Source organism: Girardinichthys multiradiatus, chromosome 15 (genome assembly GCF_021462225.1).
Source record: "Girardinichthys multiradiatus isolate DD_20200921_A chromosome 15, DD_fGirMul_XY1, whole genome shotgun sequence".
NCBI classification, from domain to species: Eukaryota; Metazoa; Chordata; class Actinopteri; order Cyprinodontiformes; family Goodeidae; genus Girardinichthys; species Girardinichthys multiradiatus.
Window position 1 is genome coordinate 34489114 of NC_061808.1, and position 27454 is coordinate 34516567.

Below are 27454 nucleotides of genomic sequence, written 5' to 3' on the forward strand. Positions count from 1 at the left end.
AAAACCATAAAAAGTTCTGTTTTCAGTTTCCCTCAAGACATGTAGGGGACACATCAAACATGTAGACAACGGTGCTCTGGTCAGATGAGACCAAAATTGAAATTTTGTCCAAAATGCAAAACATCAGGTGTGGTGGAAAATAAATAATCTGATAAAACCATCCCAAGTCTGAAACATGGTGGCAGCTTCATGCTGTGAGGAGGCGTTTTTCCACCATGGTTAAATTGTCCGAGTTGATCAGAAGATGGATGGAACAGTTTATAGGGAAGACCCGGAAGAAAACCTGAGAAGCTACTAAAGATCCAAGACTTAGCCGCATGTTGTGATTATATTATTGAATAATAATACTTTAATTTTCTTTTTTATAATAATTCGGTCTGTTGTCCTGTGTTGTCCTGAGTACCAGCCCAAAAACCTGGTGGTATTAGGACAAAAGTGAAAGGGATGAGCCAAACTGACATTACTGAGCAGCAAAACTCTGCACACACATGGAATAAATTCACATAATTTCTTAAAATACAAGAATTTATTAACAAAAATAAGTCAACTCAAAGTCAAACATATTTCAATCAACAAAATCTTTACTAGAACAGTCCAACAAAAACTACCAAGCAAAATGAAAGAATAAGGAAGACTAACTATGTATAATATGCACAAGTGAATCAAAGATGGTTGAAAACCATGACCAATAAAGTGATGCAACATTACCATGCAATGTTATTTATGTTTGAGAACCAAGGATTATCTTGAACAATCTGGAAATGAAGTTAAGTGAGTCTTAGAACTAATTTAGGTAATAATTGGTATACCTTCAAACAACCATTCACATTGAAAAAATCGGATAAAACGTTATTTTAATAAAATAATATTTGTTGAATAAACCAACCTTTTGGACGACTAATTCTCAATGGTGTTTAATTAGCTGCCTTTATTTAGTAAAATAATTAAAAGAATATTAAAAGAATATTTAAGAAAATATTACTTTGAATAAAACCAACAACCTTCCTGGATCAATGATTCTTAGCTGGTGTTTAATTAGCATTTAGTTGAATAACATTTAGGGAAATATTATTTTCGTAGATCGGAAACTAACAACCTTTCTGGATCAATGCTTCTTAATACTGCAACAATCTGGCACCAATCATAAGATGGCGGTGAGTCACGCGTTTAGCCTTAGTCGTTAGCGGTTTCAGCTAACAAAAAGGGAAGCCTATAACTCCTTAAAGTCAAACATGTATCTTTAAAATCTCATTAATAGAAGGATCAAAATGCATAAGCGTTGACGGCACGTTATGACCGATCCGTGTTTAAAAACCTCCCTTTAAATAAAGTTTGTCTACGGGACACATTATTAGGTAAGCAGCTAGTCTGCTAGCATTTAACTGAGTTTTCTCAACACAAACAAAAACCAAACCTTATGAAACGAACATTATTTAGAGTATTTCATTCTAAACTAATCTTCTCTGCCCTAATGCAATCTCTTGCGTAAACCATGTGTAGGATCTCTGCTCCTCCCCTTCTGGTTGGTTCTGGCAGCTCATTGTCTGCAGCTGCAACGCATTCTCCTAATGAGCTCATGGGCTTCTTAAGGTAGCTGCTGATGCAGACCTTTGCTGGAACATAACCTCAGTTATGTGGACTTCTGTCTGTCTGCCTGTCGACCTGCCTACCTGCCTACCTGCCTGCCAACATCTGGTAATACTCCCTCCTAAGGACTGCACTGTAAATATTCTCATCACCAGTACTCTCTCTCTCTCTCCTTGGATTCCTGGGTTTACCTCCTCCTCCTCTGGCTTCTGGACAACTCCAGCTCAAGATTCCTTAAACAAAGTCTACAGTAGAAATAAACCTCATTTACCATCTTATCCTGTGTGCTGAGTCTGTTTCATCCTCTGGTTTTGTTCTAATTCGACTATCTAAGCAATTCATGATACCATGCTGAAGAAGGGGTTCCAAAGGGCGCTGGTTTCGGAAAGCAAAGTGGTCTGTTCTGGTCATCCACATGTGGACTGATCTGTACAACAAAGGCATGTTGTGGCAACTTCAGTGGCTGTGGTGCGGCAACTTCAGTGGCTGTGGTGCGGCAGGGAAGCTCTCACTACCTGGCCATGCACGCAGGAAGGCGTGCGATGCTGCGGTCCCATTGCCCTTTTCTCCAGGCCGTGGGGGAAAATCCGCTTGGGTTAGGGCTGCTTCTGGATGCCTCAGAAGAAAAGTCAAGCCACAATTGTCTTATTACTCCCTTTTTATGAATGAATGTCGAGTACTCAAACAGCAATTCATTACTTAACTTTGTTGCATACAATCAGCTTGATTGTAGTCACTTTTGGATCCAAGGATTCTTCAAGGTAAAAGCCTTACTCGCCCGTGAGTTACAAGGCTTTCAGCTGACGCGTGGTCTGGTCCCTCCATTAGCTGCTGTCCGTTGCCAAAATGAGGCCTTAAGTCAGGGATTCAAGCTGTGACTCCTCCTCTTCCTGGGTTGTGTTAGGAATAGGTTAGTGTGATGTTGAACAGTGCAGAGGTTCATACAGGCCTTTCTGTTCAGTTCAGAGTCCATGTTCATCCATTTTTCACTTCATGGCTTGGGTCCCAACATGCAGTTTCACCTTCCAGCAAGACAATAATTCTCAGTAATCATTGCTTTGTGTTGCTTTCTCATTAATTCCCAATAAAAGACATTGGGTGGAAAAAGTTCAAGGGGTGTGAATATTTATACAATGCATTGTAAACTCACAGAACTCGTCACTGTTGGTGATTCCTGTTCAAACTGGCAGCAGCTCCAGTGCCTCCTGTCTGCCTTTGCTACAGCACCACTAGCTGCTGCAAATTGTAGTTTTTTTACTCTGTCTTTTCTGCCATATTATTTTTCTCATGTACCAGTGTTTAAACTGTTTCTCTCTTCATGTGGCTTTTTTACATTAGGACCTATGAAGGAGAAGGAGCTGACCCCAGGAACAGTTTTCCCAGTCCTAGGCACACTTCTGTTCTTCCTGCCCGATCGCTACAAGGAGAAGCTTTGCTGCATCACTCCCTTGACCCTGAAGGTAACTAAGATCAGAGGGGCAGTCAGCACATCCACATCAACTCCAGTACCAACTAGAGCTGATTTTGACAACATTTCCCAATTTCACCAAATAAACTGCAAAATCTTAGAAGAAATCGTACACCAACTAAGCTCTTCTTCCTGCTGTCTCATTCTTTTACCCACAGCTTTCCTTAAGAAAGCTTTCCCCGTAATAAGGTCTGATTTAACTCAAATAATAAACACGTCCCTTTTGTCAGGTGTTTTACCCCAGGACCTGAAAACAGCAATTATCAAACCTCTATTGAAAAAGATGCTACTATAGAACTACAGGCCTATTTCAAACCTCCCCTTCATCAGTAAGATTATTGACAAAGCTGTGTTTCAGCAGTTAAACAACTTCCTAACAATGACCAACCGCTTTGATGTCTTCCAGTCAGGCTTCCTGCTCACCACAGTACAGAGACTGCTCTTGTCAAGGTGTTCAATGACATCCGTATAAATGCAGACTGTGGAAGAACCACAGTGCTGGTATTATTGGACCTTAGTGCAGCATTCGACACTGTTGGTCACTCCATTTTATTAGAGCACCTGGAAAACTGGGTCGGCCTTTCTGGTACAGCACTCAACTGGTTTAAATCCTACTTGAAGGACGGACTTTTTTGTGTCAGTAGGTAACTTTACATCAGAGAGCACAAAAATCACATGTGGCGTTCCCCAAGGGTCCATCTTAGGGCCCCTCCTATTCAATATCTACATGCTCCCCCTAACTCAGATTTCAATAAACAACAATGTAAGTTATCATAACTATGCAGACGACACACAGCTATACGTTACGATGTCACCAGGTGACTATGAACCCATTCAAGTGCTGGGTAAATGCTTAGAAGAAATCAATGCATGGATGGGCCTAAATTTTCTTCAGCTGAATCAAAACAAAACTGAATTAATAATCTTTGGACCAAAGGAAGAGCGTTTAAAAGTTAGCACACAGCTTCAGTTAATACAGCTAGAAACCACCAATCAGGCTCGAAAACTGGGTGTAGTGATGGACTTAGACCTGAACCTTCAGAGACACATAAAGATAGTAACTAGGTTGGCCTTCTATCACCTAAAGAACATCTCCAGGATTAAAAGACTAATGTCTCAGCAGGACCTTGAAAAACTAATTCATGTGTTCATCTTTAGTAGAATTGATTACTGCAACGGTGTCTTCACAGGTCTGCCTAAAAAGTCAATCAGACAGCTGCAGTTGATCCAGAACGCTGCTGCCCGCGTCCTCACTAGAACTAAGAAAGTGGAGAACATCAACCCGGTTCTAAAGTCCCTACACTGGCTCCCTGTAGTTCAGAGAATAGACTTTGTCATTGTATCAACCACCCAGACCTCTCTGGTCATCTCGCTCAAATCTACTCTGCGTACCCAGAACCAGAATAAAACACGGAGAAGCAGCTTTTAGTTCTTATGCTCCACTAATCTGGAATAAACTCCCAGAAAACTGTAAAAGTGCTGAAACCTTAAGTTGCTTAAAAACAAGATAAAAAACGTATTTGTTTAGAGTGGCCTTTGACTGGACCATCTAAACATAATTAGTTACGTTTTCAGTCCAATTTTCCTTTCATTTTCCTATCAATTTTTTTTTATTACCTCTGTTGTTTGATTTTGTGTATCATTGTAATGTTTTTCCTTATGTACAGCACCTTGAGTGGCTTGTTGCTGAAAAGAGCTATAAATAAACTTGACTTGACTTAACAGTTTACTCTACTGCTGCATTGTTCCTCTTCACTTTATTGCAACGTGTGTTCATTACTTTTATTATCACTTCTGTTTTTGCAGCCCAAAGAAATCAATACACTACCTTATCAAATGGCCAAGAAGGACAGCAACGGGACAGCTTACTGCAAAGAGGACACAGTCACAGAGGACAAAGAGATGGAGAGAGACCAAGCACAAACAGAGGACAAGGACTTGGACACACAGCGGGCTCAGCCTTCCTGCCCGCTGACGGATTACACAGTTCAGGAGACGGCCTTATGACCCTTTAAACTGCACAAGATATACACACACACACTTTGTCCAGAGCTGCTGTTGGATCTTGTCACCCTGGTACTGATTTTAGAATTGATCACTATGCAGGGACTACAGATCATCTGCTGAAGTGGGTTTACAAGCTGAATTGCATAAAGAAGCAGACTGATGGGTCTGGTCTCTCTGAGACAGACTGTGCAGATGCAGCCTAAACAGTAGCAGTAACCACACAGCAGGTAGGGATCGATATCACCCTCACTGACTTAGGATCCTGTTCAGATGTGTCCAGCTGTGAAGTACATTGATTCACGTTCCAGAGTGACCTGATCCAATCAGTGCATCCAATCGTTGCACAATTAAAATATATATTTTATTTTAGCAAAAATGCAGCCACTAAATTCAAGAGTATATGAAGATATAATTAAATCAGTGACTGAAGTGTAATAAAATGCAAATAATGTGAGGTCTTGCACAGCTTGGCTTTAAACCTCATCAGACCGTTTTATCTGGATCCATAAATTGAAGCTGTAGTGATGAGAGCAGAAGGAACATCTCATGGTGGCACATCAGCTGCAGCACTATAATGTCTTGGCCCTGACATAACCCCGGTGAGTGGAAACCAAAGAATACAGTGTGCACCTGTTTAAGCTGTTGTTTATTAATCAGATTTATTAAACAAATCTCATTTAATACAGTTGACTAAACATTTAACATGACAATAGCCTTACAAAACAAGGACCTCAAGGAACAGCAGAAACAGAAAAGATCCAATATAGATTCTGGTAATAAACTTAGAAAGAGTTCCTAAAAGAAATGCAAAACAGACTAGTGTAAAATAATCATGTACAGAGGAAAATAAATGTTCATGAACTGCCAACACACTGAGCTCTAATTCTGGTTTCACTGTGACACATCCTGTTCAGTACTACAGTTTAGTTCAACTAAAAATATACAGGAGTACCAGATGACCAAATGGCAGACCACTATCTGGATCCAGAACCATAATAAAGTTGTATGGTTCCTTCATTAGATTATAAGCAGGTAATGTGTTACTTGCAGTAGATCACTAAGCTGTCTTCATTTAGTAGAAATCCAGATTAACTGGTTCTTGAGGTGATGTTATGAATCTTTAAACCGTTGTCATGTTTTCATTGGATGGTTATTTATATAGAAGCAATTGATTGTTTGTACAGGAAATGGAAGATGGGAGGCAGTGCGCCACTATTGATCTTCTACGTGTGAAACGTACTGAGAACAGAACATGTAGAATGTTTCCAATCAGAGTAAATATCTAATATCAAAGTAGGCAAGTGTAAAAATTAATAGAATAACGTTTGCTTAAACCACTGTAGTTTTTTCACCTTTTACACCACTTCTACATTAGAAATTCAACAGAGGTTAATCTTACTATCTTTTTTTTAAATGAAATGCATAGTTATATTACCTATAGGGTAAATATTGCCCTTTATCAATTTCAAAATAATTGAAAGCAGATTTTAACAGTTTTTGTTGAAGTAAAATAAAAAAAAAAACATCCACAAATAATTGTTGAATGTTCATGTGTCAAATTAGGCCTAAAGACAAAGTAGAGACTGGAAATCTTAACTTCCAGTAATTCAGTGGGATATGCAGACTAGATGGTATGTGTTAGACGAGAGAATGTTTGTTCCAGTCACTACAGTCACCAGAGACTTGTGCAGAGCTCTGCTATTAATGCTTTTGCAGGCAGTATGAGGAGATGTGTACCTGGACATGTTGGCCATATGATTCGTAATGTAAAGTGCCTCACTGAACTGCCACACAGTTCTTCAGCTGAGAAGGTGTTGGCATGAAATGTTTGGAAAGCTCTGCAGAATTAAGTTTAAAAACTGTCGATGTTTTAAGCACAGATGAAGTTTTTCTATCATTCCCCATAGATTTTCCTCTGCTCTGAACCCCACTGTAGATTCATACCAGCCTGATCAAGTAAAAACTCTAATATCTTAAGGTTCGTTAAGTGCCCTTTTCTATTAATTTATTTTCTTCAAAATGTAAATGAGATTGCTGTCAGTGACGGTATGTGCTGAACCTGAGTAATGTTGAATATTTGTCACCTTTTTGGAATCAGAATTCTTGACCATTTGTTGTGTCAGCAGTGATGTTCTGTTCTGTGTCCGTTGTTGCTGTAGGACCCGGCATCCATGTTTGTGTCTGTCAGCATCATCTGAATGCCTTCCAAAGAGTTTATGGAGAGTCCATGTACAGCACATTTATACAGATCTTCATCCCATCACTACAGTCTGTAAACACGCTGTTACCTAAAACCTCTTACATGTGTCATAGTATGGATTTTTGGCGAGTGGCCAATCAGAGCCATATGTAGTAAGGCTGCAGAAGGTAGCCTCAGCATGTCTCTGTTGGAAAAGGAATAGCAGCATTGGTTCATAGGCTGTTGAGCCTTACCCTACAAAGCCTCATGTATGTACCATCCTGACCTATCCAAAGCATATAGAATCTGACTTATTTTCAGAGATTTGTTTTAAACCAATAGAGCATATATTTGATCTCCTACTTACTTGTATGTTTTTGTAATTTTGTACATTTCCTGAAGTGAAATGTGCAGTTCTATATGCAAGAACCATGAAAAGTTTATTTTTGTGAAAGTCTGGCAATATTTGGGATGTAGTCATCCACTAACTCATCTCTTTTAGTGCTACATTCGAAAGTCTGCCAAATTTCCAAAGTTTTTCAGTCTTTTCATGGATCTGAGTTTTTAAATGACATGTATATTTTTGTGATTGTGTATATTTGAATACTCCATACCTGAAATTACTTGAAGTGTGTGCCTGTTGATGATTCCTTTCCAGTATAAGCTAGTCTGTTTCACAGCTGAGGTGCCGTTATCCTGTTAGTGTTCATGTTGTTAGATAGGAGAGTTCTGAACCTGGGCAGAGTGAAGCACTCATGAACACTTAGAGAAGCACAACCAGGTGAGCAGTTCTGTAGAAACATCAGGTGGTGGGAAGCTGCTTATGGATTTTTTCTTTATTAGAAATCTACTGACTGTTTAATAAATACCGATTCTGTAGCTTTGTGGCCTTTTCACAGTGAAACACTTAGTAATTTCTGTATTTAATAAATATTGTTTGGAACAATATTTATTTTTTCATCCATCCCATCCACAAGAATTCTTCTTGTTATGCATTCCAAAACAAAGGAATCCCACAAGCACTGGAGGTGAGGTTCTCTTCTGCTTTGGCTGTGCCTTCATTCATTAGAGCGTTCCTTTAAACTCCAACATCTGCCAACAACTGGACCAAACAGACACTTGGGAAGAGATTTATGATGTAACATCCTGGCTGATGGAGAGTTTGTGCTGTGTTTAAATCTGTATCATTGTGTTCAGATGTATGAGGAACAGATTTCTAATTGAAGTGAGATGATGTTTAAATGACGACTTGCATGTCCACTGTTTAATGTAACAACTTTATTGCTGTGGAAAACGACATTGAAGCGTGACCATGTCATCTGTGTTTTGGTGCCACCTAGTGGGAATCCTGGTTATAGCCCTTTTATTGTAATTAAAGCATCTGTTGAAATGGAAGGGTGTGTGTTGTCTTCAAATCATTCTACAGTGTAAACCATGGCCTATAGACTGTAAATAACTGACTTACAATCAATTATTGGGTGTTCTATATCAGAAAAAAAGGACATTATTGCTCTGTAAACTTTTTTTGTGGCATGTTTCAGAACATGTCCGGCCATTTTATTAAAGACCTGAAATTTTCTTAGGTTATGCTGCAGAGAAATGATCCAGAACACACTAGCAGGTCCCCCTCTGAAAGATTTTGTAATGGCCTAGTTAAAGTCTGCATTTAAATCCAATTGAGAATCTGTGGAATAACCTCACACAGACTAAAAACCCTTTCAGTGCATCTGATTTCAAACAATTCTACAAGGCAGAGTAGGCCAAACCTCCACAGGAATGTAAATGTGTCTTCATCAGTTATTGCTGCCGAGGAAGACACAACTAGTAATGTTTAGGAAACAGTCGGTTGCTCAGGGTATCTTTTAGTTTTTGGATGTCGAGATGTTTCTAATCTGAAACATTTAGGTGCAACTAAAACAATCGCAGAAATGTATTTGCACTTTGTTTCCGTTTTTCGCTGCAGGACAAATCCAGTCGGCAAATTCAATCACCAGAGGTCATTAATGGCTACTTAGTAGAATGACTAATTTTAATTAAAAAGGCGTGAGGGCCAGTTTCTTGACACAGGAACTGTTTGATGTTGCTGCAATATGTAATATTGACCTCCAGGGCCAGTTTGTATTGCAGCAGTAGTAAAGAAGCATGAAACTGAAGGTCCCCTCATATTTCATTAGTTTATTATACATAATTTAAATTATAAATCAGCACTTTACAACAAATGTCTTGTGGAGGCATTTTACATATTTCTGTAAACTATATCTTGTTGTCAAGTTACTGTAATTAGACAAAATTCAAGGTCTGTTACATTTTGATCCAATCCTAGTTCTAAAACAGTGCAGTCCAACTCAAAGTATTTTTCTCTAAAGGAAACCCAGCTGACTGCATTAAACCATTGCAGCAACCCCCCCCCTCGTCCTGAAAGACGTGGTGACAGGGGACGTGATTTCAAAGAGTCATCGACTTTGCAGCAATCTCTCATACCGAGCATTCATATAGCAACAGCTCCTCTTTAAAAGGAAGAAACCTCCAGCAGAATCAGGCTCAGTATGATTTGCCACAACTGACTGGGGGTTTGAGAAGACACAGCAGACACCCAAGAAACATTGAAGCACTAATCCAGGAGTTCATTCCATGTTAAACAAAAGTGCTGTATTCTCCAGCTTGTGTAGCAGAGTGAATCCCAGCTTTGAGCCACATCATCAGTCTGAGTCATTGTCTTGACAAATGCTCCTTTCCCCAGTACACGTCTCCCCGCAAGCATTAAAGAATCAAGAAGGGCTGCCGTCTCAGTCTGGTAGTCCAGGTAATTCATTACTTGCTCATGGAAATATTTTTGTCTTCTTCCCCCTCATGTCTTGATCACAATAAAGATGAGGTAATTATTAACACTGTACCACTAACCTCACCAGATCCTCCCCATACCTGCAACATTACCGGAGTACATCTACAACCCTACCAGCTGAAATGATCACATTTATTAATGATCAACAGCACAGTCCAGAGCATAATTCTGCAAAGATTAGTCAAACATAGGATTATAACATGCTCTCCATATTCTAACCAGGACAAGATTAAAACTGGTGACAAGTCCTTTCCCAGTGTTTTTGTGTCCCCGATGTGTCACTATGGTAGAATGGAAAGGCGTTGATGCTCTCTTGTGGTGAAAAGATCAAATGTTCTTGCAGACAACACGCTTTAGTAAATGTCATGTTGGCAATGTGAAGAAGACATAATGAGCTGGGATGATGTATCTGCAGGTTGAGGATTCATGTAGAGTGACGTCACCTGACCTGAAGGAAGTTAAAAGGGATTGGACACCCAGCTGACAGTCTTAAGATCTAAGCCTGTGGAAGAAAACGAGAGTATGAGTAAGCAACATGAAGTAATGAGTTGATCAATAAAACACAATAGCTGGATGACTGTATTGCTATCTTATTTATCTTACAGTTCTGTTTTAAATATTATCAGGTTTTTTTTTTAATACAGTAAAGTTCAAAATCCTTACTAAGCTTTTATTTCCATACATGCCAATGCACTGGGCAACATTGTACAGTATATTCTGATCCTAATGAAAACATGAACATTTGATCAAATCACTCTTTAGTTCAAACAAAGCAGCATCTGAATGTTTCTTTACAAACTCAAACATTTGCTGTTTAAACTGTAAAATGCTTGAAGTTTTAGTTTTCCTGTGAATCTCTGAACTACTATTTAGATATACGTACTGTTTGAGAGCTGATTTCCATCTGTGTCGGCCAGGTTCTGGTACCTGGGAACAGGTATTTTAGACAAGAACAATTAAACTGCATTTTACAGTTCCTCTCCTGGTTTTGCATCAGAAACAGCATTCCCGACATCACCTCACACGTTTTATTAGATTGAGGCCCAGGGATTGAACTGGCTACTCCATGATGTTAACCCTGTTTGTCTTGAATGAAGATGCTGCAGCTTACTGGTGTTTTTGGTGTCGTTGTCTTGTTGAAACATTCATTTCAAGGGCATCTCCTCTCCAACATCAGGCACCATTACCTCTGAAAGTATTCTAATGTATTCCATTGATCAACGATAACTGATATGCAATAAATATGCCCAACCCCATCGCATGAGAAACATTCCAATACCATAATGCCTTTGCCACCATGCTTCACAGAGTACTGTAGCCTGAATTAAGTGATTGGGGAGTCATCTGTCAAATAGTTTGTGGCCCCTAGATCCAAAAACAAAAGTATTGCTTCCACCAGTGGGACCTTGTGGGGGCTTCTTGCCAATAGTTTGGCTTTATGTCAGCATCTTCTGTTACAGCACTCACAGGTAACTGTAGACCTTAATTCATCCTCAAGCTGAACTATCCCTGATTTTTGTTTCACTGAGACGGCAGTTTTTAGAATAGAATAGAACATAATTTATTGTAATTGTACAAAAAAGCACAACAAAATAAAAAAAAAGCTATCAAGTCTGAATAGAGCACTAAATAAAAAAAACTTCTTCCACACATTTTCTGTTTTTAGCTTTTTACCATAAAGTATTCCAGATTATTTTCTGCGCTTCTTTATATGTTCCCCCTCTCCTATCAACGTTTTATTCAAAGGACGCATCTTTTTCGCTGTTCCAGACCAATTTTACTCAGATTGTCACAGAAGAATGCTCCATCTCCAGCAGATCTGTCCTTAAATAAGGATTATATGTTTGACTCCTGTTTTTTCACCTCCATACTTCTGTTATTTTGGACACGGCCCTTTTAATTAATGCACAGAATCAACAGCATACGTTGCATGGCCGTTAGTAATTGACTTCTACTCACTGACTTCCATTCATTTTCAACCCTTTCTATGGCCTAACCCTGACCCTACCCATAAACCTAACCATTACCAGTACATACCTAACTCTAAGCTTCTAACCTTAACTCAATTCACACCTCAATCCTAAATTTAATCCTAAAATTAACCCCTAGCAAAATACCAAGTGAGGACCATGAAAATATCCTTACTTTACAACAAATGGTCCTCACTTTGATGGTTAAATATGAAAAATGGTCCTCACTCAGCCCTACAAACAGGAATACACACACACACACACACGTCCAGGGGGCTGAGAAACAGGACTCAGGACGTTCAGTACCACAGGTCCAGAGACCCTTCTTGGTTCATTGAGAGGTGACACAATGCAAACCAGCTCTAAAGTAAGTCATCGTATCAGTTTAGTTCAGGCTGTTTACAGATTTTATAAGCTGGCAGACCTCTACTTCTTGCTTTTGGAGTTCATGCATCTTTCTTCTGCAAATGTTCCTTCAATGTAACATGTATTTAGAACTCTCAATTAGGTTTGAAAACCTTCAACTTCCCTTTTAGAGAGGCAGACATTTTAAGAAAGTTAGACCTTTATTTCAGTTCCCTTCAGAATTATCCGTAAGGATTTCATTCTAAGCCTTATATGTTTTTGTTTCTGTATTTAATTATTCACTAAAATATATTAGCGTGATTACTAATAAAAGGACTGATTCTACAGTGAGGCCCAACATTATTCATAATTCTGGCCGATTTACATGTAAAATTATTTTCATTCAACCAAGAAGTTTGTTCCTGAGAGGACATGAAACAGGAAACAATGTATTTACAAAAAAACAACATGAAGACAACTTAAAACTTTGTTTTGAATGAATCCAAGAATAACCAGAACTGCAAAGATCAGCTCGAGTGTAAGTGGAAGGGCTGCAGACAATTTTCCAGACTCCCAAACACTGAATTCAAGTGGTGGACTTTCAGAGAACACCACCCCCATACACCCCCCTCACCATCCTCAACAACATTGTATCGGCTGTGGACCACTTCAGGTTCTTAGGAACCACCATCTCTGAGGACCTGAGATGGTCTTCACACATAGACACTGTTCGAAAGAAGGCCCAGCAGAGACTGTACTTCCTGAGGCAACTCAAGAAGTTCAACCTTCCACAGGAGCTGCTGGTCATCTTCTACACTGCCATCATTCTGTCTGTCCTGTCTTCATCCATCTCAGTGTGGTTTGGATCATCCACAAAACAGGACAGGTCCAGACTGCAATGAATAATCAGGACTGCAGAGAAAATAATCAGAGCTGACCTTCCCTCCATCCAGGACTTATACAGGTCTAGGGTCAGGAAAAGAGCTGCTAAAATCTCTGCAGACCCCACACACCCTGCACATAAACTGTTTAGTTTTACCTTCAGGCCGCCGCTACAGAGACAGTTTCTTCCCCCAGGCTGTTTCTCTGTTGAACATTCAATAGAGTACAGAACAACAGCATACAGGTGTTACAAATGCACCTTTTTATTATATATGTGTATATTGTACATTGTAAATATGTATATTCTGTAATACAAAAACAAAACCAAAGAGCAAAGTGTACCGGAGTCAAATTCCTTGTTTGTATGTACGAACTTGGCCATAAAGCTGATTCTGATTCTGATATAAAACATCATCTTTTTTTATGTGCTTTACTTCCTTATTTGCTCTGATGTTTTTGTTATTTGCTTTCCGCTGTCCTGTTTTCTTCTCTGCTGTCAATTTTTATTTCTCTTCCATCCTCTCTGCAGCTCTCCTCTTTCTTCTCCATGCAGTCTGCTTCTCCCATCCAGTTCCAGCAGAGGTCCGGCCAACCCAGAGGTGGGAGTACGGCCTCGCAGCCCCATAAATCCAGCCTGTAATCAGTGTGTACCGGCCATAATGAGCTGCAGATAGTAAAAATATGCAGATTATCTCCTAACATGAGGAGGCAGATACTTGGACACTCACTTTGTTGAAGCCGTTCCAGTGGCATAAATAGCTGTCTGTACATGGACATGGGCAACAGCACACACATATACACACACACAGAGTTTTCACTGACATTGACATGTGGTGGGAGGATACAAATACCAGGAGCAAAAACCTGAGTATTTTCTTCAGAGCTCATCAGCTTGTTGGTATCTTGGTCAAAGACACCAGTTCAATATAAGATACAAGACAGAGCCCAAGACTGACTAAGCTGCTGCTTTAGAGCCCCCAAATCGTCAGGGGCCTTGCATAAATGCTTGAATTTTAACACAGACCATAGATTTTTATATGAGTTTATTGAGAATGAGAGTATTATTAAATCTAATTGGACAGTTTAAGCATGGATAAATTCAAAGATTTTACTTTGTAAAAGGAGAACGAATAATCTTAATTGTTGTGTTACCATAATTACAATCTGATGCTGTTCACAATCTCAGCAAATCATATCCTATCACCTGTAATTGCTTTTAAGATCAGCCAATTAAACTTGGCCCTCTCTCTCCGACTGCACCAAATCTATATTGAAACCCTGTTAGTGGTGGTGATGTTCTTAACAGGAAGAAGGGCCCAAATCAAATTCTACTTAATGCCCCATACAACCTGATATAGGATGAAAATAAATGGAAGCTGGTAAATGTTTTTCACATTTTGTCACGTTACAACCATTTAAACCTCAATATATTTGCTGGGATTTGTGTGTTAGACCACTTCAAAGTATTGTAAAATGTATTTATCAAGTGTAAGAAAAATGATGCAGAGCTTTCAGGCATTTTGCCAATGAAAATCAGAAGTTGCGGCATATACACTACTAAAGATACACTAAAGATACACTTAGACACACTTTCTCATGGAATGTTTCTCTTTATTTTCATGACTATTTACATCGTAGATTCTCATCAAAGGCAACAACACTGTTAATGAGCACACATAGAGTTAAATAGTAAAAAAAGTGTGAAATAACTCTAAAAAGTTTTCTATTTCAAAGTACCCACCTTTGCTCTGATAACTGCTTTGCTCTCTTAGCATTCTCTCTATGATCTTCATGAGGTGGTCACCTGAAATGGTTTTCCAAAGAGTCTTGAAAGAACTTCCCAGAGGTTCGTTGAGAAATGGACAAAGGTTAATATTTCAGTTATTACGGCAAAGGAATTTAAGGAATCTTAAATATAAAACATATTAAAAGTACAATTTCTCGTTTGCTAAATTTACAGTTTTGATGTCTTCAGTGGGAATCTACTTACAATACTCATAAGGAAAACCATTAAATGAGAAAGTGTGTCTAAAACCTGACTGGTAGTGTATACGTATTCACCCTGGTTGAGTAATAACTTGTATGCATGTCTCTGCTAGCTTTGCGCATCTAGAGAATGAAACTTTGTCCCATTCTTCTTGGTAAAATGGCTCAAGATCATACAGATTGAATAGAGAGCATCTGTAAACATCACGTTTCAAGTCTTGCCATAGATTATCAACTAAATTTCAGTCTAGACTTTGACTAGGACATTCTGAGACATGAATTTGCTTGTATCTAAAGCAATCCATTGTAGCTCTGGCTGTATTTTTAGTGTTGTTGTTCAACCAATAGGTGAACCTCAGTTCACAGGTTTTCCTCCTGGATTGTCCTGAATTTAACTCCATCCATCTCGCCATCAACTCTGATCTTCTTCCCTGCGTCCCTTTTGAAGAAAAACATCCCTACAGCATGATGCTGCCACCACCATGTTTTACTGTGAGGGATGGTATGTTTGTGAGACGTTCAGTGTTAGTTTTCTGCTTCACACTGATTTTTGCATGTAGACCAGGAAGTTAATTTTTTGATCTCATGTGACCAGATTGGCTTTTTCCTCGTTTGCTGTATTCCCTAATGCTTTGTGGAGAACTTTAAACTACTTCTTATGGCTTTGTTTCAAAAACAACTTTCTTTTTGTCACTTTTCAATAAAGGCCAGATTTGTGGAGTGCATTAGTTCAGATGTGATTTCCGGAGTTCCTCCAGAGTACCATGGGCATTTTTGCGACTTCCGTCACCAAGGCTTTTTTTGTTTGGCAAGTCAGTTCAGGTGGATAGTCAAGTCTTGGAAGATTTGCAGTTTATTGCAGTTGCAATCTTTTTTTAGATGATGCATTAAACATAGCTCTGTCAGATGGACAAACCTTGGAATATTGTTTAAAATTATCTCTCAGATCAGTCTGCTGTGTTCCTTGGTCTTCATGATGTTGTTTGCTCACTAATATCCACTAATAAACCTCTGAGCCCCTCACAGAACAGTTGCATTTATACGAAGGTGGAGATCTAAATGAAGGCTTAACACAATTTTCAGATTTTCACTTGTAATGTTTCCGAAAACCATGACTTATTATGCTTTTACTTTATAAGTCAGCACTATTTATGTTTGGTCTATCACATAAATACCAACAAAATGCACTGAAGGTTGTGGTTTTAACAAGACAAAATGTGAAAAAGTTCAATAGGTGGGAATACTTTTACAAGGCCCTGTATAGTTTATTCATCTTTTAGTGCCAATTAACAATAAAAGTCAGAACTGTAATATGATTGGTGTTAATTGTATGTATTAGTAATTTATAATATTGTTCAGAAAGAACAAACTTAAATATAGACGAGGTGATGAAATGTGTGGTGCAAACCTTTGAAACAGTTGAGGAAAGAAGACATTTGGAAATGGATGTTTCAGTTTCTGTTTAAGTGCAAACTCTGACTGATGTCCAGGACAGCATGTTTATCACCAACACTAGTTGCAACATGATTCAATAGATGCTAAATAGAGTACAGCAATTACACCCAAACATTCAGCCCCAACAATTTCTTCTCAGGTCTTTTCATAGTTTCAGGTGTGATCAAACAAACTTACAGTGAATAATATTATTACATCACATTTTGATTATCTGCTGATATTATAAGTTTACTCAGTTACAACCAAATGAAAACAAATTACAACCTGTAACCGCAATGAACTGTGAGGGCCAATATAGGATTGTAGAACAAGTGTGATGTGGTGATATAATACAAAGCAAAGACAGCGGCTGCAGCTGTGTACAGAGTGGACCACTGAACCACTCTGGACCACTCTGAGAAATATGTAGATTAGTAGATTCTGGTTCAGATAATAACATGTTGAGAATGAAGAAAAATAACTTTGCTTATGTTTAAAGCTCTAAATGCATTCAAACAGCCTGCATCAGGGTCGCAACACAGAGCTCAGCCCTGTCTTACTCATTGCTCAGAGGAATGCAGAGTTGTAAGCCACACCCCTTAAGTTCCACATTCCCATCTATATGCTCTGAAAGCGCACATGGTTGGTGATCTCAGCTGTTCAATTTGCATGATGTGAAAGGACCAAGAGATGTGTAAAGGAGGATATGTGGTTATGTGTTTATTTCAGAACTTGGATCTAAAAGGGGATCCACTGTGGTTATGTTTTACATTGACCAGTAATGCAGTTTTCCCTGATTTTTTGTCGGTATTCTGTCTCTCCACAGAGAAAATAGGAAACTACAACAAAAGTAAAGGCTGTTCATTTCTTTATACACTACATAATTAACATGGGATCAGATATTAATTTCTTCTACAGCGACTTAGCTTCAGCTCTCTCTTTTTATAAAATATGAGTTCTTGTTGATCTTTCATACTTTAAGAGCAATGTCTCACTTCACAAATGGATATATTATCCAAGCAAAACTGAAAGGATTTTTTTGGGGGGATTTTCACTTTCCAAACTGGACATTGCTTCAATAAATTGTCCAGCTTGTCCTTCTGTAACCTCTCCTTTACTTTAGCATCTCCAAATTAGTCATCACTGCACATGGGAACCAGAGGGCCACCCTCCACCCCTTCCCCACATGGACCAGATTTATGGAGTTAGCCTTGAACGCTGGGCTGTTGCTGGTGGAGCTGAGCCCATTTTGTTCAAGGAGGGAGATGAATTCAGCTGGAGTCTCATTCTCTGTTGAAGTAGTCTTCTCTGATTTACCCTGCAAACATATTAACATGACTAACTGGACTGTTCATTATTTCAGGTTATATATGCAAATGAATAATACCATGGAGTTGATTTGGATATGCAAAGAGTTATTAATAGGCCCACATAAAGTGTGATGGACATGTAACTAAAAGAAAATGATGCATGATTTTTCAATTCCGTTGCAAATTAAAATCTAAAAAATGGGGCATGTATATGTACAGAGTCCATACATTGCATGCTTTGTTAGCTGATATGCTCTGTGACCAGGTTTACTACCAGTAGCAAAAAAAGACAAAAAAAGCTACCAAAGCACTTTACACTACAATCAGTCATTCACCCATTCATACATAGATTCACAGTGTTGAGCTACATTGTAGCCACAGCTGTCCTGGGGCAGACTGACAGAAGTGAGGCTGCCATACAATTGGCACCACCGGGTCCTCTGACCACCATCAGTAGGGAAGGCGGGTGAATTGTCCTGCCCAAGGACATAATGACTGAGACGGACAGAGCAGCGGTTCAAACCGACAACCCACTGGTTACAGGATGAACTCCTACCACCATCACCACTGTTGTCTCCAAACCACCAACAATAGGCAATTAATATTGTTTGTATGTTGTTGTTGATTTGGGTCAGTTTTGTGTTTTTATGAAATAACCAAACTAGCTGAAAAGCAAAATGTGCAAGTCTTGTTGTGATACTGTTCTAAAATGTCTGTTAAGATGGTGGCAGTTAGAAAAGTGTAGTATTTTACTGACATGGTGTGTGTTAAACAAAGTCTGATCTAAACCATTCCATTTGTAGCTCTGGCAGTATGTTTATGGATGTTGTCCTGCTGCCCCAGCCTCTAACAGGCTTTCTTCCAGGATTACCCGTTATTTAGCTTCATCCATCTTGCCATCACATCTGACCAGCTTCCCGGTCCCTGTTGAAGAAAGGCATTCCCACACCATGGCACTGCCACAACCATTTTTCATCATGGGAATGGTGTGTTCAAGTTGCCCAAATAGCCTCTTGTATGTAACCAGAAAGTTCAGCTTTGGTCTCGTCTGACCAGAGAACCTTCTTGCACATGTTTGCTGTGTCCACTGCATGGCTTGTGGCAAACTGCAAACAGGACTTCTTGAGGCTTTCTTCTAGCCACCCTACCATAAAGGCTAGAACTGTGGAGTTCTCTGACCTGAGCAGTGGGACCTCTGCAGCTCCTCCAGAGTTAATATGGATCCGGCTGGTTCTATAATCAATACACTACTTTAAGACTTGACTTTATGTTGGGTTTGATGGATAGCCATATCCCATGATGGGATAAATAGTGGGATCTTGCTTAATGATCTAAATCTTATCTAACTTCTCCAGACCTGTCTGTTGTATTCTTCATGATGCTGGAGACCTCTGAGGCCTTCATAGAACAGCTGCATTTAGACTGAGATTATATGACACACTGGAGGACTCTACTAATAGTGATATCTGTAGGCAACTGGCTGCTCTGGAGTTTATTTAGAGGTAACAGAGTAAATGGTAGCTGAATACAAATGCATGTTGCACCTCTCCGATTTTCATTTATAAAAATTTTTAAATCATAAATCCATTCCTATTATATGAAATCTCAACAAATAAACTGAACTTGATCCTAAGAAGACAGAATATGAAAAGGTTTAAGATGTATGAGTGTACTTCACTCAGGAAAGTACAATGAGGCAGTTCAGACTTTTAGATATGCAGCACAAATTTACACCATTAGTCCGTATGAATAAACATGACTCCAGAAATGATTCACTGAACATGAATAGAAAAGAAACCTAAAGTAGGACATAGATCAAAAGATTTTAAATAATAGTGAGAGGTGTTGGTTACAGCAGATAATATACGCCATTATTTGAACACCTTATTCTAACCAGTACTTTGGTGTCACCTAAAAAGACAATTCCATCTCAAATACTCTAAGAGATGGAAGTTCATGTACTTTTTTACTGTTATATTTATGAAAATAATTCAAGCAAAACAATAGATATATATAAACCCAAACAAAACTGAATGCAAGAATGTGACAATAACCTTTCTGGATTGGTACCTTTTTGCAAAAGGGCCTGAAAAGCTCTTATTTGAGCAGAACACTGCAGAACCAACAGCTTGTTTCATGGAAGACAGTCTAGTGTTGTACATACAACATATTGAACCAACAAAGCAAACGCTTTGAAAGTCAATTAAAGGGGTAAAGTGGCACAAATAATACATTTCTTTGCTGTTTCATAAAAAACTAACCTAACATAAAAAACATATTACTATAACCATTATCAGGTGGGTTCCTTTCAGTGAACAGCAGATGTTGTGGTTTGCATTAAATCTATAATGGGATTTTATGTGCCAAATCAGCATCAGTAACCAAAGAGAATTAAAGTCCACCACCATCACTCTAGGTGGAAAAAAACTATTGCTTCTCCAAAACAGGATTGTCAGGTCCATAGCTGTAGCACAGATCCCCAGACCTTCTTCCCCCCTGCTCCCTCTTTCAGCTCTGTTCTGTGGGGATCTCTGAGACAAAGGTCTCCATAGCAGATTACCAAACACCCACAGTTGGCTTGTTTTGAGGCAGAGAAGGAGCGGCTCTACAATGAGATCCTCCTGAATAGCTAAGCTCATAACTCTATGCCTGAAAAATAAATAAAAAATAAACTGATCTGTCAGTTGCACTTTGAACAAGTTTTCTGTTGCTTTTGTATGTATGGAAGTTGGCACCGCCTGTTTGTTTTTGAGAACATTAGAGAACTTAAATGTTTGTGAAGACCTAGTAACAGAGCAGACAGATCAGGAAGAAAGTTGTGGAGAAGTTCAAAGCAGAACACAACCTCACCATGTTAAAACATTGAGGTAGCTGCATCATGCTGTGGGGATGTTTTTCTTCAGGAGAAATCAGGAAGCTAGAATTGAAACTGGGATGGAGGTTCACCTTCCAGCAGGACACTGATAAACATTCAGCCAGAGCTACAATAGAATAGTTTATGAATATTCTTGTATTGGAATGGCCCAATCAAAGTCCAGACCTAAATATGAAAGAATCTGAAGCAAGACTAGAAAATCTATCCTCATAGATGCTCTCCATCCAATCTGATGGAGCTTGAGTTATTTTGTGTGGAAGAATGGAAATTTAATCATTAGATGTGCAAAGCTAGTAGAAACACAGCCCAAAAGACTGTTATTGCGGTGAAACATGGTTCTATAGTTTTGAGGGTATATCACATAAAATCCCAATAGTTTGTGGCAGTAATGTGATAAATGTGAAAAAGGTTCATGGAGTAGGAATACTTTCCACTGTACGTTAATCATTAGGAATTATCTGCTGGTGACAGGTCCAGAACATATTTTCTTGACTTTACAAACCTTGAAGTAACACTCAGCAAAAAACCTTCAAAAAGCTCAATAGATATTAAAATTGCATTTCTCCTAGTCTCCACTGACAAGGGTGTTTTAATGAAGATGCTCAGAAGATGACTTGTGTTCTCCTTGTAATCAGTGTTTGTCATGCTCTGAGCTACAAAGCGTGCGTTGTGTTTTCATGGAACTAAAAGGTTACATTCTGTGGCAGAGCTGTAATGAGAACTAAGTGGTCAGACAGCTGCTGTGTTCCCACAACAATCCCTCCCTCGCTCCTCATCTGTCCGTCCATCCTGCCACTCCCACACAAAATCCTTTAAAAACAAGACAAAAACCTTGGCAAACATACATTTTATTTCATTAAAAAAAAAGCACACAGATGACTACATGCTTGCATACTGTGAAAAATAATGTGAAAAGACTTTAAATCAGGATAACTGGTTACACACCGTTCCTTCATGTGATTTGTAGCATAATTAGTCAAGTGTTTCAGACTTATTTCCTCAAATCAAACCCCTTCCTGACAGTCTGGTGGTAATTCCTTGAGAAGAAAACTTTGCAGCAAGTGTAAATTTAAATCTTGTCGTAGTGTGTGTATGTGTGTGTGTTTGTGCACGTGCATGCTTTTGTTTTTTTTTAGCTATAGCACAGCACTCTGCAAAATATTGATACCCATTAAATTTTTTCCATATTCAGTGACATTACAACCACAAACCTTGCAGCATTTTACTGGGATTTTATGTGACAGACTAACACAAACAAAATGGTTTTCAATTTTATTACAAATAACAAGAAGGCATACATAAAATCACATCATATCTAATAAAATACAAAGAAATTATTTTGTAACGTGACATAATGTAAAAATGTTGAGTAAGTCTGAATAGTTGTGCAAGGTGCTGTAGAGAAAATCTGCACACAGGCAGTCAGAACAATTGTGTTCTCTTCAGTCAGGACATATAACTAGATTTAGTGCAAGTTCTGAAAGGATAGCTGAGTAAAATGATTATTAAAAAGCACGTGTGTTTTTTAAACACTTGAGTTTTTCCTTGTTCCCTCTGTAGCTGCCTTTATGGCTGCTGAAGACTGTAGACAGGATTGATCAAGTAGTCTAAAGATGGGCCATCACTGTTCGTCTGGTGTCATAGGGCGAGTCGCATCACGGCCAAGCCGAGGCCTCTGATTGGCTGACAGTAGATCTCCAACAGTGCCACAGTAGAGCAGGGAGCGCATTGGCCACTTCTGAGGACAGAACAGGACACAGTATCAGTGCTGCTGATCATCATTTGTCAACTACTTCAAGTACATAAAAGATGTATGCATCTTTAAACTGATGAATATTAAAAAAACCTCATTGGCAAAAAAGTGCAGAAATGAATGGTCTGGTGTGGATGTCATGCACAGACCACAGATAGGGATGTAAATAAACTGATTTGCTGGAAACAAGCACAAGAGGACATAAATGGTGGCGTATATAAGCTTAAACGGTTAAGCCAAAAAATATTTATGCCTGGGCAGATTTAGATTTCAGATGATTTTGTCTTAACCAAGAAGTTAGTAAATGAGACAGGCACCTTTCAAAAACGAAGAGAATAAACTGTAAAAGAAGCATCGATTAAAAAAATTCTGTTTTTAGTTACATTTTATTTAAAAATACAAATATATATAGCCTTCTAAATAATCAGTGGAACAATCTTAATGGACATTACAGCAATAAAACCTTTTTTTTATAACTGCTCACCAGCTTCTTTCAGGTTTCCACAGGTATCCTGATGGTTTAACTTTGGTAAAGCTCCAAGTCTTAGAGGTTTGAAGGCCACCTTCATCACCCTAATCTTTATTTTCCTCCACAAATTCTGTCAGATTCAAGTCCAGACACTGACTGGGCCACTCTAAAATAGTAATATTACTTCCAGTCAGAAGAAACAGGTAGGTAGAGTTAAACGATTACACGAAGTGTATGAATCATTTTGGGCATAACTGTAGTTTGCCTCACAGATGCATTAGATAGCATAATCTAAAAAGAAATATGAGGGTGTTTTCATAATGCTTGCAGCTGAGAATAGAGAGACTGGGTCATGTGCTTTGTGTGGAACTGCACTGCACTTTAAACCGTCCCAGAATCTCCGATCCTTTCCTGCATTTTAATTGGTTTGGCGGTGACAGAAGGAGTAGTTCGCTCAGGACGTCATTCGTGAAAGATCTTCCACTGTCTGCAAATCTTTAGAAAACTTTAGAGAGATTTACAAGAAAATGGATGGCTGCGATCTTCAGGTTGCTCTGTATTCAAAAAAACGGTTCTTTACCAGAAACAACTGTTCGAGCTCAGGACCATCACTGAAAAACACCATCAGTTAGCACAGTTTGTCATCATTTTTGGAAAAGGAGAGACAGAGAGAAAGAAAAATGTATTCACATGAAGCAAGTCGGAAAATATCTGGTGTTGTAGGGGACTACAATTTAGGAATTCTTTCTGTCACTATTTTATGAGATATTTTCTGGGTGGAAAAGAAGCAGGAATGACCAGTACCAGATCAAAAGTCAGGTAGCATCTATGATGATATTCAGGTGTAAAAGTGTACATGCACATGTCTAACAAGGATGCTGTAGTGATAATGGAAGCAACATGTGCTGCCAACCAGAAGTCTTTCTGCAGAGGAAAACAAACTATGTTATCCACATAGTTTTTTTATGTGTCTTATACTGGCTTAAGCAACCAGTATGGTAGGTTTGGTTGTCTTACAGTGTTGGGGCAGATTTGCTCTTCAAATTATAAAAAGATAACAAGGGGGAGAGAAAACAGAGATCTTCTGACTAATCAGTGAGCGGGCCACCCACTAAGCAAAGCATTATGAAGCTAATGCAGGAGCAGTCAGCTTTCAGTTCCTTACTTTAACAGGATGCAGGTATCCATCCGGCCTGGAGGGCACAGCGTGCTCTGCCCCCGTCCCATCCTGGTCCAACGTCTCTGTCAGGTATGCTATGTAGTTTGTAGCCAGGACCAGGACATCCAGCTTGGAGAGCTTGGTGTCAGGTGGAACTGAAGGCAGAGCTGCCTATAAATAAATGATTTCTTTAATTTTGACAATAACCGATACTGATACAGATGTTTTTTATGTTGAGAGAAAAGCCTGCTTTGACATTATGTGGCAGGTAAAAGGTGGTGATAAAAACAGTGGCAAACAGAAGAAATAGGGTTTATAAAAACACAGACAGCCTTGTAAAGTGTGTGTGTGTGTATTCTTCCATTTGTTACAGTGTAGGGCCCATTTTTCCAACACATACTTCGCTGTTTTTGGGTTAGGTGTTAGGTTTAGGACTAAGGTGTAAATTAAGTTTAGGTTAGGGTGAGTTTAGTGTCAGGGTTAGGCCAAATAAATTAATGAATGGAAGTCAATGCAAGGTCCCTGTAAAGATTGAAAGACATAATATGAGTGTGTACCTGCAGACTGTGGAAGGCCTGCCGCAAGTTGCGCACTCGACTCCTCTCTCGCGCTGCATTTTCTGGGGAGTGCTGACTCCTCATGGGTCTGCTCTGGACCACAGAGCCACAAGCAGGAGCAGAGCTTGACCTGGACCCGCACGCAGCCTGCTCCTGAAACATAGAACACATTTTATACAACCAACACTTTATCTGGTCTTTAGTTCTGTTTGGAACTCCATCAATATATCAAGGATATCCTTATGTTTTGTCTGTCAGCTATCTTTCTGGCTTGACTGAACTTGAAAAGAGTACAACTACAGCTTTTCACACACTACATAACCATAAAGGTGAACGAACATCCCATAACTCAATAACAAACAAAAATAACAGATGTGAGAGACAAAATCTTAATTTGTTAGTTTTCACAGGTTTTTGGAAACATAAAAACTTCCTTTCAGATTTAGGTTGAGCTAAAAGGAGTCATAAATCAAGAGAAAATAAAGTTTGAACATTTACTTGCATTCATGGCTTTTATTATTAATCATCTGAGGCCTTCCTGCATCACTAATTGAAAATAATTGTCAAGCAGAAAATGTTTAATAATGAAAGAAAAAGCTTACAAGGAAAGACATGAAGGCAGGCATGGATATGGCATGGCAAGAAACACACAGTATTCTCCAGTGAGGAGTAAACAGAACAAAAAAGAATACAGAACATGGCACAGGTGGACTGAGTGAATCTGATTACAAGGTGAGTGGCAGGGAGTGGTGACTAAAACATGAATGGAGCTGAACCAAGATACAAGGAAACTACTTAACCAAAGGAAAATCTTACAGATGTAACAGAACAAAAATGCACCGTGAACAGAAATACAAGAATAAATAACTCAAGAGCCACAGATCAGGACATTAATACTTCAATCAGCTTCCAACTTCCCATAAGAAAATCTGAGTGACCCTTGACGAGAGTGCCTGTTTTTAAATCAAATCTTCAATCAGATTTACATCTAAATTGTTCTTAGATAATGTCACTTAACTAATTTGTATTTCCTGAGTAACAGTTACATGTATTTGTTCTGCATCAAGCAGCCTCATTACATTACATTACAATCAAGTCTCAAGTCTTTCAGGTTTCTATCCCGATGCAGCCTTCTTGGCAAACTGCTATATTTCTCTTTCACCGCCTAATACTTTCTTACGTTTTGCATTTAAAGAATCTAGACATTGAAGCCCAGTTGGCTAAAAACAATCGCATACATGATGACCTTGAAAAAAATTGAACAAATCCTTTACTTTGTTTGAATAAACGATTCTCTTATTTTGGCCATGCGGCCTGTAAGGCAACTAGCTGCAGGAGCTGGTTTCACTTCATCTAAAAAAGAAAGACCATTCATGCATTGTTTTCTTCGTGTTTCACCGAACCCAATTATTATTATCGTTATTATTATTAAGAAGAAGAATTATCGGATCTGTGAGTTTTTATTTATTTCAGACAGTATTAAGATTTGTAGAACAAATGTCAATTTACAGAAACTAAATTTAAGAGCAGCTCCAAATATCGTTGACAAAAGTTCAGTTTTGAGCCATTAGATTTTTAGACTTACACTTTTTAACAATCAATTCAACATAAATGGGAGCTCTTACATTTAAAATAACTTCAACGGAGATCCATTACAGGTATGGAAAAAAGCATGAATCTTGTCTTGCTCAAGTTTAATTAGAGTCCAGACTCACCCACTTCCTGAGGTCCCAGCTGCGGTGTGTACTCTCCCTGTGTCCATGCAGGGATGCTGGGTGGTCGGGTGCAGCAGGGCTCTGATGCTGTGCTGGGAAGCTGGACACCAGCTGCTGGTTCACAGTCACTGACATGAGACCCTCCAGAGGACTGACCACCATGGATTCTGTCGGAGAGCAGCAGCAAACTCCATGCAAGTCTGGAGAACTTGAATCACCTTTGTTTTCATTGGCTGGATGGAGGTTTGCTTTAGAGTGCAGCAGGCTGTTGTGAGTAAAGTTCATACTGTCTAGTAATTCATTGAAAGTACAAGCACATGACCTGAGGTCATCTTTTCATCTTCGCATCTTTAAAGCCTGATCTATATCTCATAAGAAGCTACTGACTGAAACAGCTGAAAATACTCATCGCATCTCTTTCTTGTTCTGTAGCTCTGGTGTTGTTCCGTTCAGTTACCCCCCAGCTTCTCACTACATTACCTCTGTAAGATCCCCACATCCACCCAGAAACCATCAGGCAGCTGGTGAAAACTGCAGACACGGCTGCTGCCTCTCAGTTCATCCCTGTCCATCCAGAGCGTTCCTCCCAGCAGGACCCTCTCTCTCGCTTTGCGTCTCTCTCTGCTTGTTTCCTAATCGGGTGAGGTAATGCGGGAAACTTCATGTGGTCCTTATCTCAGCCGCCCGGTCATGCTGATCCTCCCCTGGCTGTTTGGTTGCCAAGAAGAGCAGGCAGGCAGGCAGTCAGGGTCTGGGGGAGTGCAGTACTGGGATGGTGTCCCAAGCCAGGGCACCAGGGGGCCTTGGGAAACTCAGAGCTCTGCTAACAGCTGGATAGGGGTGGGATCTAAGGTGCAGGGCAGCGCGACATTGAACCTTGCCAAAGACGAACAGGCATGTATATTAGTTTGCTTAG

At 39.2% G+C, this 27454-nt stretch overlaps 2 protein-coding genes across 10 annotated transcripts in view; one reads left to right on the plus strand and one right to left on the minus strand.

Moving 5' to 3' along the window:
- slc5a6a (solute carrier family 5 member 6a) overlaps nucleotides 1-8636 on the plus strand; it is a 33313-nt gene extending 24677 nt beyond the window's left edge. For all 9 annotated transcript variants that reach the window (XM_047388208.1, XM_047388215.1, XM_047388209.1 and 6 more), the window contains 2 exons: nucleotides 2926-3047; nucleotides 4862-8636. In XM_047388208.1, the coding sequence (XP_047244164.1) occupies nucleotides 2926-3047; nucleotides 4862-5062 (323 nt within the window). In that variant the 3' untranslated portion in view covers nucleotides 5063-8636. The remainder of the gene's footprint in view (nucleotides 1-2925; nucleotides 3048-4861) is intronic.
- A 13080-nt stretch (nucleotides 8637-21716) lies between these two features.
- Nucleotides 21717-27229, minus strand: LOC124881985 (transcription factor 23-like). The gene is made up of 4 exons (XM_047388015.1): nucleotides 26539-27229; nucleotides 24824-24976; nucleotides 24273-24437; nucleotides 21717-22623 (listed from the first exon to the last, which is right to left on the minus strand). The coding sequence occupies exons 1-4, from the start codon at nucleotides 26821-26823 to the stop codon at nucleotides 22507-22509; spliced, it is 720 nt and encodes a 239-aa protein (XP_047243971.1). The 5' UTR covers nucleotides 26824-27229; the 3' UTR covers nucleotides 21717-22506.
- Nucleotides 27230-27454: the final 225 nt, after the last annotated feature.

What these genes read in the sequence shown, in the direction of transcription:
- LOC124881985 (XM_047388015.1), bottom strand. Translation starts at nt 26,823, where the DNA reads ATGAACTTTACTCACAACAGCCTGCTGCACTCTAAAGCAAACCTCCAT. An exon ending in AGGCCTTCCACAGTCTGCAG is followed by an intron (nt 24,438 to 24,823) that starts GTACACACTCAT and finishes ATTTATTTATAG; the next exon opens with GCAGCTCTGCCTTCAGTTCC. An exon ending in GATACCTGCATCCTGTTAAA is followed by an intron (nt 22,624 to 24,272) that starts GTAAGGAACTGA and finishes TTCTGTCCTCAG; the next exon opens with AAGTGGCCAATGCGCTCCCT.